Source organism: Hemiscyllium ocellatum, chromosome 12 (assembly GCF_020745735.1).
Source record: "Hemiscyllium ocellatum isolate sHemOce1 chromosome 12, sHemOce1.pat.X.cur, whole genome shotgun sequence".
Taxonomy (NCBI): Eukaryota; Metazoa; Chordata; class Chondrichthyes; order Orectolobiformes; family Hemiscylliidae; genus Hemiscyllium; species Hemiscyllium ocellatum.
The window spans coordinates 42,993,707-43,008,377 of record NC_083412.1 but is presented as its reverse complement, the minus strand read 5'-3'; the positions used below and the strand labels follow the sequence as shown (position 1 = coordinate 43,008,377).

At 40.0% G+C, this 14,671-nt stretch overlaps 1 protein-coding gene across 1 annotated transcript in view; it reads left to right on the top strand.

The window, feature by feature from the left end:
* Window positions 1-239: 239 nt before the first annotated feature.
* Window positions 240-14,671, top strand: part of pdk3a (pyruvate dehydrogenase kinase, isozyme 3a) — a 61,061-nt gene continuing 46,629 nt past the window's right edge. The window contains exon 1 of the mRNA XM_060833524.1: window positions 240-564. Coding sequence (XP_060689507.1) covers window positions 459-564 — 106 coding nt within the window. The 5' untranslated portion in view covers window positions 240-458. The remainder of the gene's footprint in view (window positions 565-14,671) is intronic.

The window sequence follows — 14,671 nt, the reverse complement described above, 5'->3', positions numbered from 1 at the left end:
CCATAACACCCATTCCCTTCATAAACATACTTCTCACCATCAACGGGAAATAAAATAAAACCATTCGGGTGACGATCAATGATATTACTGAGACCGAGTGCTTACTGCCCATCAAGCTGTCACGATCCGGCTTTTTTCAAACACTAACGGGCGCCGCTCGTGAGCATCCGGAGCTGGGGGAGGGGGCGGGGCTTTGGGGGAAAAAGCATCGACAATGCGGACGCGCGAGAGAGGAGTGTGTGACGGGAGGAGGTGATCAGGAAGCGAGGCGGACAGAGAAGGGCCGGCGCGGGGACACACTGCCGGAGGCGGAGGGGCTCCGGCTGCCTTCAACAGCGCTCAGTGTCGCGCGCGTACACAAACTGCCAATGATCGGCTGCCAAAGCATTGCTTGGTTAAAACCCAAATCGCCCCCCGTTCTTTAATAAGCAGTACGCCTGACGGATTCAGGGAGCATCATGCGACTATTCGGCTTTTTGATGAAAAACCCCATTCCGAAGCAGGTCGAATATTACTCTCGGTTTTCCCCTTCTCCTCTGTCCATAAAACAGTTCCTGGATTTTGGTGAGTCAGTTTATGGAGGGATATTGTGAGCGGGGAAGGGGGGGAAGAATATATCGGTGTATTGAATAAGTCCAGAGGTTGTTTTTCCATCACTAATGTGATGGACGAGGCTGTGATGTTTATTGTCCGGGGGCTGATGCTGTTGCTGATCTCGGAATGGCTGCAGCTCAGCGACTGAAACGTGACCCAACAAGTGCAATGCTCAGAGCTGAAGCAGGTGAATTGAATGTGTTACGTTCGTACGTTTGCTGAAAACTTGCAAAGTGATAAAAGTTTCCATGCACGTCCACAAGGGGAAACAAGCTTGTTTTAAACAAAAGAGAAACGTTGGGAATGGAGATCCAAGGCAGTGACATAAAATATGAGGATTGGGCTCATAGTATGGAATCGTTTCCTTCAACCACAGATCATGAATGTCACGAGCCTTTTGAAAGGAAGCTGATTAATTTTGGTGAAACATTTGGCATGTGGAACAGAAACTAGTTTCTTTATACTTTTAAGTCAGTTTCGATCTGAAATCTATAGTGCGTTCAGTTCTGGTCTCCCTGCTATAGGAAGGATGTTGTGAAACTTGAAAGGGTGGATAAAAGAGTTATAAGGATGTTGCTAGGGTTGGAGGGTTTGAACTGTTGGGAGAGGCTGGGGCGATTTTCCCTGTAGCGTCCAGGCTGCGTGATGACCTTTATAGAACTTTATAAAATCATGAGGGGCATGGATAGGGTGAATAGACAAGGTTTTTTTCCCCCAAGGTAATGGGGTCCAAAACCAGAAGGCATAGACTTAAGGGGAAAGATTTAAGAAGGACTTAAGGGGCACTTTTCCATGCAGAGGTTAGTGCATGTATGGAATGAATTGCCAGAGTAAATGATAGAGGCTGGCACATTTACAAAATTTAAAATGTATCTGGAAGTGTATCTGAATTGGAAGGGTTTAGAGGCACATGGGCCAAATATTGGCAAATAGAACTAGATTAATTTAAGATATCTGGTTGGCATCAATGAGTTGTACAAAAGGGTCTGTTTCCCCACTGTACATCTTTATGATTGTATGACGAATGCTAATTCTTCAGGTGTGTGCCAGGAATCATGATCTTTGAGATAAATTGCACTAAATCCTACCATCTGGACAGATAGTAATTGCTTATGAATAGTACAAATGCATTACTAACTTATCAATGTTCTCTTAATCTTAAACTGTACGATATGGTTGGTATTGTTTTGGAATAAGTGAACTTTGATCAACTGTACTCTTGATTAGGAGCAAATCCTGGTCCAGTGACAGATTAAAGGAGAGACTAAAAAAACAGTTTTACAACAGTTGTAGTGATGAGGGATTATACTTGGATGGGTAGATGGAAGAAACCAAATTTCTACTTAATGCACAGAAGGATGAGGAGATTTAATAGAGGTATTTAAAGTTATGAAGGGTTGAAGATTATTTCATCAAAACTTTATACTTATCTCTCTGAATACATGCTACCAAACCTGTTGAGCATTATCTTTATTTCAGATTTCAACTTTTTCAGATTTTGTGCCCTGATCTTATGCTGTTGCCTGCACTACTTTATGTAGAAAGATGATGGGGACTAGTCCAGAAGATCTTAACATGAACCATCTAATTTGTATTAGACAGTAAATTGTTCTCCAGTTTGCATATTGCCATTTTCAGTTTAGAATGAGGTCATACATTTTAATCTGGTTTATCTCCTCCTTTGCAGCAAATGGGCTGACATAAAAGCAGAGGTAGTTAGTTAGACCTGTTAAAGTAGGTTGTCATTATGATGGCTAGGAGCAAGAGTCTAATGTAATGTAAGATGTTGATGCTGTGAACAATCTGCTTCAATCTGAGACTAGCTGAGATGAACTGAAACTGGGACGAGTGTAGAGGTAGTGGTCAGGGCCAAAGAATATATCTGAACTGATGAAAAATCATTGTTCACTAAAGCCGTAGAGAAGTATCACAACATTGGACATTGAAGTAAAAGGAAGGGATCAAAGGTAGATCCTTGAAACAGTTCAAAGATAATGTTTTGGTTTAGGAACAAACATTGCAGGACTTATAGCTCAAAATGGATGGGTAAAATATGGCAAAGTATCTTTCAGCAAGATATGAATAAGGGATACTTATCATCAGCAATATTTAGGTATTAAACTGTGATAATCACCTAATATTACACACAAAAACAAAAGGAAAAAACATTTTTCCCTTTTACCCACTTTGGTTAGGATTTGAAAAGTTAGAATCTGTACTGTCAAGAAACATGGCAGCAGTGTATTTGAGCTAGACAGTTTTTGAATGTCAGCTGAAAATCACAAATAGACCTCTTAGTGCTCAGGGATGATTTGGTAACTTGGCAGGAACCATATGCACTGTATAGAGTCCAGATTGTGGTGCTGGAAAAGTATGGCCAATCAGGCAACATCGGAGGAGCAGGAGAATTGATGTTTTGCGCATAAGCTCTTCATCAGGAACCCATTTTTATATATGTTTGTTTATAAAATGATTAGACTAAATAATAGAATCCAAAATATGTGAAATTTGGAATGTAAGTGTACAGATCAATGTCATATGCTTGCAGAGAATTTAACTTGTTCCTTGGATTTGCCCATCAGTTAACCTGTTCCTCAGTTGTTGATTGAGGATGAGTTATTGGCAAGGTTTTCAAGTGAAAGCTCAACAATTTCTTTGGTGCTATTAGATCCTTTATAGCCACCTAAGAAGCAAACAGCAGACTCTGACAGTACAGCACTCCTTCAGTACTGAACAGCTGTGTTAGATCAGATTATACACAAATTGTACAGTGGGCATTGAACCTGTGACCTTCTGTCCCAAAGTCAAGAGTGTTAGCACTGAAATAGTGCACGATACTTTTTTGGGTGACATTGCAATTGTTGCATATAGGGAAGCAAGCCAGTTTTTGTTTTCTTACATAGTCATGTGTAACGTGATAATTTGTGGATGTTTGAGAATAAATAACATAAGCAGGTACATGGGAACACTGCAACCCACAAGTTCCCCTCCAAGCCACTCACCACCAAGCCTTAGAAATGTATCACTGTTCCCTTAATGTTGTTGGATTAAAATCCTGGAAATACTTCCCTAATGGCATTGTGGGTCTACCTGTAGCTCATGGACTGGAGCAACTCAAGAAGGCAGCTCACCATTACCTTCTCAAGGGCAACTGAACACAGAACAGTACCACAGTACAGGCTCTTTGGCCCTCGATGTTGTGCCAACTTTTATCCTACTCTAAAATTAAAGTAACCAACATATCCTTCATTTCACTATCATCCATGTGCCGATCCAAGACTGGCTTAAATGTCCCAAATGTATCTGACTCTCCTATTACTGCTGACAATGCATTCTATGCACCCACCACTGTGTGTAAAGAACCTACTTCTGACATCTCCCATAGGTCTTCCTCCAATTACTTTAAGTTATGCCCCCTCATGATAGCAATTTCCACCCTGGGAAAACGTCTCTGGCTAACCACTCTATGCCTCTCATCATCTTGTACATCTCTATCAAGTTACTTTTCAGCCTTCTTCATTCTGTTGAGAAAAGCCCTAGCTCCCTCAACCTTTCTTCATAAAGGTACATCTGCCCTACACCCTCCTAAAGCTTCCTTATCTTTCCCATAATGAGGCAGCCAGAACTGAACATAATATTCCAAGTGTTGTCTCACAACGGCTTTATAGATCTGCAGCATAATTTTGAGGCTCTTAAGCTACATTCCCCAGCTAATGAAAGCCAACACACCATATGCTGCCTTAACGACCCTATCAGTTTGGGTGGCAACTTTGAGAGATCTATGGATGTGGACCCCAAGATCCCTCTGTTCCTCCACTCTGGCAAGACTCTTGACTTTACCCTATAATCTGCATTCAAATTGGATTTTCCAAAATGAATCACTTGACACTTTTCCAGGTTGAACTCCATCTACCACTCCTCAGCCCAGCTCTGCATCCTGTCAATGTCCTGTTGCAACCTCCAACAGCCCTCCCCACTACCCACAACTCCACCGACCTTCGTGCCATCGGCAAACATACTAACCTATCCTTCCACTTTCTCATCCACGTTATTTATAAAAATCACAAAGAGCAGAGCTCCCTGAACAGATCCCTGCAGAACACCACTGGTCACCGAGCCCCAGACTGAATGCTTTCCATCTACTACCACCCTCTGTCTTTTATGGGCCAGCCAATTCCATATACAGACAGCCAAATTTCCCTGTATCCTATGTCTCCTTACTTTCTGAATGAGCCGACCATGGGGAACTTTATCAAATGCATTGCTAAAATCCATATACCCCACATCCACTGCTCTATCTTTTTCAATGTGTTTTGTTACATCCTCAAAGAATTCAGTAAGGGTTGTGAGGCATGACCTGCCCCTCTCAAAGCCATATTGACTCTCTAATCAAGCTATGCTAAAGATCGGCAATAACTGCTGGCCCAGCCAGCAACACTCACATCCCATGAGTTATTTTTTTTTAAAAAAGTGACGGATTTGTAAGTTAATTTTCTGTTTCAGTTGCGGTTTATTTAAGATTCTACACTTTTGAATGTAGTAATTCACAGCTGTTCCAGAACATCCTACCTAACATTTGAAATAGAGTATCAGAATTTATGGTTGTTAATACTTAATATAAAGGAAGGTGTTACAAAATCAAAGATGCCAAAAAACATTCAGTGCATTCCAAAATGGCAAATAAATTTTAATATCAATAACCGTGGTAATGATTTTGGTAGGAGATACAAAGAAACCAACTATTTCTTGGAAAGTTAGTCTAAATTGATGAGATCTAGGAAAGCATGTCCATAACTGATTAGAAGTATCAACACTGGTGAACAAAGGAATAAATAATGCAATAAAAGTTACGTTTTAGAATTTATTTAAAAATAGGATTTGAAAGCAGAGAATAAATTAATATACATTCAGATTTGGCCATACTTAAAGTACGGACTGAGTTTTATGTATGTATTTTAAGTAGAATGGAGATGCATTGGAGGAAGTGCAGAACAGATTTATAAGTAGGACACCAGAATTGAAAGTGTCCGTCTATCAAGAAAGACTGATCAAACTGGTACTCTTTTATATTATTTCTGGAATTGGGAAGACTGAGAGTTGTTTAAAATGAAGGGGCATTTTCATTATTACATGACATTTACAAAAGAGAATTGATCATTCGTTCTGACTGGTCAATGCATTGTTTATGCTCCATTGAGTCATAGAGATGTACATCATGGAAACAGACCCTTCGGTCCAACCCGTCCATGCTGACCAAATATCCCAACCCAATCTAGTCCCACCTGCCAGCACCCAGCCCATATCCCTCCAAACCCTTCCTATTCATATACAGATCCAAATGACTCTTAAATGTTGTAACTGTACCAGCCTCTACCACATCCTCTGGCAGCTCATTCCATACACGTACCACCCTCTGCGTGAAAAAGTTGCCCGTTAGGTCTCTTTTATATCTTTCTCCTCTCACCCTAAACCTATGCCCTCTAGTTCTGGACTCCCCAACCCCAGGGAAAACACGTTTTGCCTATTTATCCTATCCATGCCCCTCATAATTTTGTAAACCTCTATAAGGTCACCCCTCAACCTCCGACGCTCCAGGGAAAACAGCCCCAGCCTCTCCCTATAGCTCAACTCCTCCAACCCTGGCAACGTCCTTATAAATCTTTTCTGAGCACTTTCAAGTTTCACAATATCTTTCCGATAGGAAAGAGACCAGAATTGCACGCAATATTCCAACAGTGGCCTAACCAATGTCCTGTGCAGCAGCAACATGACCTCCCACTCCTGTACTCAATACTCTGACCAATAAAGGAAAGCATACCAAACGTCGTCTTCACTATCTTATCTATCTGCGACTCCACTTTCAAGGAGCTGTGAACCTGCTTTCCAAGGTCTCTTTGTTTAGCAATACTTCCTAGGACCTTACCATTAAGTATGTACGTCCTGCTAAGATTTGCTTTTCCAAAATGCAGCACCTTGCATTTATCTGAATTAAACTCCATCTGCCACTTATCAGCCCAGTGGCCCATCTGGTCAAGATCCTGTTGTAATCTGAGGTAATCCTCTTTGCTGTCCACTACACCTCCAATTTTGGTGTTATCTGCAAACTTACTAATTATACCTCTTATGCTCTCACCCAAATCATTTATGTATATCTGAATGTTAGGTTTTCTGTCTAATAACTGGAAAACCTTCTGTTCCAGCAATGATGTAGAAGAGAGATTTCTAATTAGAGAGGAATCTTAACTTAGGGAATATGTAAATAAGGTAGCCTTTTAAACAAAAATTACCAAACTCAGTTTTATTTACTTGTAATGTGGGGAAAATTGGAATTTGCGGCAAAGTTTATATCCTGTCCAATAATCATTGTGTGTAAGGGAAGCTAGGTAAGTATGAAAAAGAGAAATAGATGGAAAGGTCAATCAAGTGGAATACATTGAGGTAGTTGAAGGGTCATATGGAGCATTCAAATGGAATAGATCTGAATGGTTTGTTTCAGTATCAGAAAGTATTGTATAATTCCTAAATAGTGTAACATTTACAATTTAATGCAGTAGTTTAGGACATATTGGTGTGCAAAAATTCCTAAACTACTGCGTTGATTTGTGTTACACTATTCCGTGTGAATATTTTAATTGCCTTTTTTTTACAGTAAACTGGTGAAGTGCATTTGATATTGTATCATTCCATCAGGAAGGGAAAAATCTGAAGGAGCATTTTAGCCAGGTTTTTTTTGTGGAAAGAAAAAGGAGAAACTATTGGTTCACAGTCCATTGTCACCATTTATAGTGAAGCATGGTGAGAAACTAAGATTTTCATATACATAGTGAAGTAAACAAGTAGCCCTTTTAAATATGGATAAGAGGAGCTAACTGGCCTAGTGGTTTTATTGCTTGGTTTTTATCCTTGTGCCCCAGGTAATGTTTTGGGTTCACATTTTGCAACAACTGGTGATGGAGTTTGAAGTCAACAAAAATCTGTAATTAATGACTACGAGTCCATTGCTAATTGTCGGAAAATGCTGTCTGGTTCACTAATGACTTTTAGGGAAGAAAACTGCCGTCCTTACCTTGTCTGGCCTGTATGTGACTCCAGACCCATGGCAGTGTGTTGATTCTTAACTGCCTGATGGACAATAAATGCTGGCCTAACCAGCAATGCCCAAAATCTAGTAAATGTAATAAAAAAAAGTTCCAACTTTAGATTATTGAAGGTCAGAAACAAACCTAATTCTTGGAATCTAGTACTCTTTTCTGTCAAAAAAAAGTCTCTCGCAAGGTGAGAAGATATTTACTTTGTGACAAATGATTTTCCTTATAAAGAAACATTCTTGCCTCCTCCCCCAACCCCTCATCATCCCTCAGGCTGGAGGGAAGGACGGAAGTCAAGTGATCCAAATTAAGTTTGTTGCTTTCTGGCCTCTTGCCTGATCCATTAATAGCCTATGATAGTATTTTGAATTGGCAGACTATCAGTCAAAAATTGATGACCGGCACGTAGATTGAATTATTTCAGAATTCTTAACTGCTGAGAAAGTTGGGGCAATAAATTTCAAATTACTATCTGCAAATACAGAATTAAGTTGAATTGAATCGACCTTTAGCTCTACTTTTATAACAAACAAACCCTTTTGTATATGTATTCTGCTCACCACAAAACTCATGTTTATTATTCATTTAAATTAATGGATGGTTGTTTTCCAAAAATACAATATTCAATTTAAAATGTATTAATTTAAAACATCAACGTCAGGGTGCTGTGATGAGAGTTTGTACCCATAGTTAACTGTGTGCGTTGTGATCAAAGTCTCATGGAAAGTCAACCTCTTTATCCCATGGGATTTAACCAATATTAGCAATTTATTTTTTCATGGAATGTACTTTTGCAATCTCTCTTTTTAATAGTATCAATCCTGTTGCCAAGTGCTTCTGAAGAAAAAAATACTATAGATCTGAAATGTAAACTGTTTTCTCTCTCTGTAAGGATGCTTATTTCATGTGCTGACTTTTACTTCTGTACTTTTTTTTCTTTTTATACCTCACCTAGCTCACTTGCATCTTTTAATATCTGTCCTAATCCATTGTTGTTTTCTGGTTCTTTACTGAGTTTTTTTTGAAGTCTTATTGCATTGTTGTCACTTCACTAATACTGAGGTGTTAATGGAGGAAGATTTTCAGACCAGTATGTTAGTTTTAAAATGGTTATGGAATAGAAAAGGTCTGCTCCACAAGTAAAAGTTCTTTGGGATGAGGCCAATTTTGATGATATTAAACAAGAATTTTCAAAAGTTGATTGGAAAAGGCTGTTTGCAAGTAAATGAATGTATGGAAAGTGGGAAGCTTTCAAAAGCCAGCATATTCCTGTTAGTGTGAAGGACAAGGCTGGCAGGAGCAGGGAGCACTGGATGACTGGAGATATTGAGATTCTGGTCAAGAAAAAGGAGTTATACAAGAGAAATAGACAGCTGAGATCAAGTGAATCACTTAAGGATCATAGGATTACACTTAAGAGGAAATTGGAAGTGCAAAATGAGACATGAGATTGCTTTGGCAGATAGGGTAAAGAGAATCCAAAGAGATTATACAAGCGTATTACAGGCAAAAGAGAAACTAGAGAGAAAATATGGCCCCTTAAAGATCATTGAGGCTGTGTAGTGTGGAACCACAGGAGATGGGTGAGATCCTAAATGAATATTTTTGGTCAGTATTTACTCTGGAGAAAGACATGGAAGCTAGGAAATAGGCGAAGTGAAGAGTCCACATTATAGAAGAGGAGGTGCTAGAGGTCTTAAAATGAGTAAAGGTTGATAAATACTCAGGATCTGATCAAGTGTAACACAGGACATTGTGGAAAGCTAGGAAAGACATTACACGGCCCCTAATGGAGATATTTGTATCATCAACAGCCAGGAGTGATGTGCCAGAACAGTGGAGGGTGGCTAATGTTGTGCCATTATTTAAGAGGCTGCAATGAAAAGCAAGGGAACTACCGACCAGTGAGCCTAACATCAGTAAGTTGGTGGAGGGTATTCTGAGAGACAGGATAGAGCTGATTAGGGATAGTCAGCATAGCTATGTGTATGGGAAATTGTGTCTCACAGATTTGATTGAGCTTTTTGAAGAGGTGATCAAGAAGATAGATGAAGGCAGAACAATAGATGTCTGCATGAACTTTAACAAAACCTTCAACAAGGTTCTGCATCATAGTCTAGTTAGTAAGGTTAGATCATATGGAATCAAGAGAGATCTAGCCAATCGGATAGAAAATTGGCTTGACTTGTGGAGACAAGGTGGTGATAGAGGGTTTTTTTTAGACTGGAAGCCTATGACCAGCAGTGTGCTGCAAGGATCGGTGTTGGGTCCATTGTTGTTCATCATTTATATATAAACAATCCGCTCAAGAATATAGGAGGAATGGTTAGTAGGTTTGTGGATGACACCAAAATTGGTGGTATTGTGGACAGTGAAGAAGGTTATCTAAGAGCACAGCGGGATCTTGATCAACTGTGCCAGTGGGCTCAGGAATGGAGTTTAATTCGTATAAATGCCAGATGTTCCATTTTAGTAAGACAAGTCAAAGCTGGACTTGTACAGTTCGTGGTAGGACCGTAGGGAATGTTGCCAAACAGGGAGACCTAGGGTGCAGGCACATAGTTCCTTGAAAGTGACATAACAGGCAGACAGCAAGTGGTGCAGGCATTTGGCATCAGTCAGAGATTGAGTATAGGAGTAGAGACGTTATGTTACAGCTTTGCAAGACATTGGTAATGCCACATTTGGAATACTGCTATTGTAAGACTGTTATTAAACTGGAAAGGGTGCCAAAAAGATTTGCAAGGATGTCACTGGGACTGGAAGGTTTCAGTTATAAGGAGCAGCTGGGACTTTATCCCTGGAGCATAGGAGGCTGAGGGGTGACCTGACAGGAATTTATAAACTTATGAGGGGCATAGATAAAGTGAATAGACAAGGTCTTTTCAACAGGTTAGGGGAGTCAAAAACTATCATTCAAGATAGCAAGTTGGTGGCGGCAGAGTTCCAGCATTCTGGCTACTGAGCCCGAGGCTTGTGCACTTTCGTCTGCTTTGCTTTTTTGCATTTTTCTGATTTTTCTTTTTTTACTTTTTTTTTCTATTTTCTTTAAAGTATTTTTTTCTTGCTTTTTTGCCTTGGATACAGCAGCATCAGTGAGAATGGGCACTGTGTGGAATGGTGGATGAAATTGACGGTCTGGGCACAGGAAGTGGTAAGGCCAAATAAGTTTTGAAAGAAATAGTGTCTGGTGCTAGCAATGCCAGGATGAGGCGGACACTGCTCCATCCAGCCCAAGGTCTTCCAGCGAGAAAGGAACAGGTCCCGGATTTAATCCTGTAGTCCAGATTTGCAGGCTGAGCCGAGGCTCCAGGTGCATGGCTAGGCTTGGGAGCCTGATGATGATGTAGTGATGGCAGTAAATTTGGTTACAATACAGAACTCTGTGGCACCTGCATCAGTGTGGTCGGCCCAGTGTCAACTCATGGCAGCAGATCGCGATGGTGCCAGCAAGTGGCAACTCTGTTCCAGTGGCAGCAGCACAGTGAAGTACAATTACAGCAGTGTCATTGGTTTAGCAGCAGGAACTTGAGGCACTGGGGAGTAGGAACCCGGATTCAGGCCCATGGCTGAGCTAGAAGTAGGAATTGTTCCAAAGACCACCTAACTTTATTGAGATAAGAATATAAGATGAACTGTATTGTTTTATTTATCTGGCTGTATATTCTGTGTTTTACGTTGGTGCCATGGATTGGCAACAATGAACAACACTTTTCACTAGTCGTAATAAATACAAGTGACAATAAATAAATCAAATCAAATAATCTAGAGGGCATAGGTTTAAGGTGAGAGGAGAAAGTTATAAAATGGATCTGATGGTAGTGCATAGATAGAACAAGCTGCCAGAGGAAATGATAGCACTGGGTACGCTTACAACACTAAAAAGAAGTTTAGACCAGTACATGGCTAAGAAAGGTTTAGAGGGATATGAGCCAATTGCAGGCAGATGGGACTAATTCAGTTTAGAAAACCCTGTCAACCTGGAGGGTTGGGCTGAGGGGTCTGTTTCTGTGCTGTATGATTCTTTAACTCTGCTCATATTACACAATATTGGATTAAGCATTACCTTCACCGATACTCGTATCCATCCTTGATATGCATGCAGAAGGAATGCCTATTGGTTTTAGGAAATTGGTTCCCGTTTCAACCTTCTGTTTTTGTCCCACTTAGTAAGAAGATAATAAAAAACTCAAGGAATAATGCAGCTACTCATGCTTCTAATTTGATGGCAAATCTTTACTTAATTTATATCCCGTAACTTGGAGGCCTGTATTAACTACTATTATCACACACGCTCTTTTTTACCCTTGACTCGGAATCTTTTCATGGCATGCATCAATGCCATTCTTCTTGCTGCAAAATTGGGTCCAATAAAATTGTCCAACTTACACACCAGAATGTCCAGAAAATGGAAATTGAGATGAGTAATTGCTACTTGAATGGTGTTAGTTGAGGGAAACTGTTGAATTTGAACCTCCCGCTTTAAGTAGTATAAGGTGACCTCTCGTGTCTGATTTAAGAGATCATCAATCGTGCAGCGCTTCCTCAGTATCTTGTTGAGGTGTTACCCTAAATTATGTGGTCAAACCCTAGAAGAGAATTTGAACTCAAAATCTATTAATTATGGAGCAGAATTTCTGTAAACTGAATCAAGCTAATCCATATGGTTACAATACTCTGTAGTTAATATTTGTCTATAAAGCTAGACTTTTGTTTTGCTGACTTGATTCAGACGATATAGTATTGTATAACAGTTACAAGAACTTGAGAGAATAATTCTGATTCTTAACAAGAGATTAAATGTATTTGAAATGGTGCGAAAGGCCATACCAATGGCACAGAATCCAACATCATATCTGTTTCTGATTTAAAGACTACTGAACTGGCTCAAGCTCACAAAACTCTTCGAGTTGATTCCACAATTGGACAGTATTTGTTAGGTAATCCTGATTAAGCTAAATATTACAAAGACAGCAGTTTAAGATTCGACGTGGTCACATTTGCCACTCCATAGAGGCCAGTATTCTGTCACCAAGTTACCCTGTATTTACACATGGAGAGTCCTTGCCACTGATACAACTCCTTCAGAGCCAGCTCTCAGTGTGAACAGGTTGTTTGAAACTTTTCTTTAAGAGTTAACAAGAGGTCAGACACTCCTATTCTTCCCCTCCTCCCCCACACTACTGTCTACCAGCGATACAAAACTTTTTTTCTAAGTGAACAGGCTGTCCGACACTTCTATTCCTGTTTTTAAAAAAAGACTTTCTTTACCCCACATTACCGCCTAATTTTTTTCTCTTTTTTTTCCTTTTTTTTCTGAAGTGCAACCAAAAGCAGAGGAGGAGGTTTTTAAGAAAATCAAAAAGTGAGTGCAAATGCCCATACCCAATATATACATGGTGCATGGACTCCACAGCACCACAGAACAAATAGTTGGACACTTTTTTTTCTTTCTTTTTACCCCCACACTACTGCCTAATTGCGGTAGTGCTTAAAATCTTCTTTTTTGTGTGTGCAGGTATGAGACACAGTGAAAGACACAAGGTGCACAAATCTTTATTCAAATTTCCACCCCCAGGAAGAAAAGAAACACCCGAGTGGCCAGTGACAAGCAGTGCCCTTCACATCAAAGGGCAATGCTGTGTGATCAAACAGTGAAGGGGAGTGCAGGAATTAAATCAAAATAGAGTTGGTGGTGGAAATAATAAAACTTCTTTTCTTGTTTTTCTTTTTTTTGATGTGTAGGCACAGCTAGGATTTGAACCCCAAATTTCACTGTTTAGCAAGCTAGTACTTTAACCAAGTAAGCCAGAACGTCATGTTGACACTCCTGTTTTTTTTATCAAACAGTGAAAAACTTATTTTCTTATCTGTCAGCCAGGGTTCCCTGATTGGGGCTATTAATTTGGTCCAATCAGGGAACTCATTCTCAGTGAGGTCCACCAAGCTAACCTTGTTGCATTTACTACAGTGCGTAGTGGAAGCTACATATTAATGCAATATTTGACTTTGTACTTACATATAGGTGACAATACTATGAAAAGTTTTCTTTTGCAAGCAGTATAGGCAGATCATAGCAAACAATGGCATACAGATCAAGAGGGAGGCACAAGATTAAGACTGCATAGGAAGTGCACAAAAGCAAGGTCAACATTAGATTTGAAATTAGAGAGGTCCGTGCAGCAGTCTAATAAAAGAAGGGAAGAAGCTATTCTTGAACCTGTTGATGTGTGTGTTCAAGCTTCTATCTCATCTGCCTGATGGAAAAGAGTATTACCAAGTTGAGAGGTGTCTTTGGCAGTTTTTCTGTGGCAACGAGAAGTGGATAGACATTTGGCTTCCCACAATGGATTGGGCTGTGCACACAACCTTTTGTATCTTCTTATGGTCTTGGGCAGAGCAGTTGCCATACCAAGCCGTTATGCACCTGGATGGGATGCTTTTTGCGGTGCATCTATAAAAGTTAGTGACAATATATTGCAGGCCGAGCATACACATTGTGTGTCTGCTTAAACTGCTCAAAAAAGGTGACAGCCATTCAGAGGAATGAACCAATCAGAGTCAAACTGCCTGGTTTAAATTTAGCTTAGCAATTAACTACCAGTCATCATCTAACGGGTGCATTTTCCATGCATTACCTCAACCAAGTACAGTCTGACCAGTAGCCAATCATCGTCCTTGTCTAATTGGCATTCCTGATGGTGGTAAAGTGAAAGTCTTTCAATGTGTCTTTTGTTTTTCGGTAATACTCCAGTTCCGTATGACCAAATGACTATAAATGTATAATGCTGAAATAGGGAATCACACAATTTGGATGAACGCTAAAAATCACAACACCAGGTTATAGTCTAATAGGTTTAATTGGAAGCACTAGCTTTTGGAGCACTGCTCCTTCATCAGGTGGTTGTCATCATGAATGTTGTATATGCTCATGCTGGTATATAGCCTTCTAAAATATTCACAAGCTACATATTACACAATGATACTTA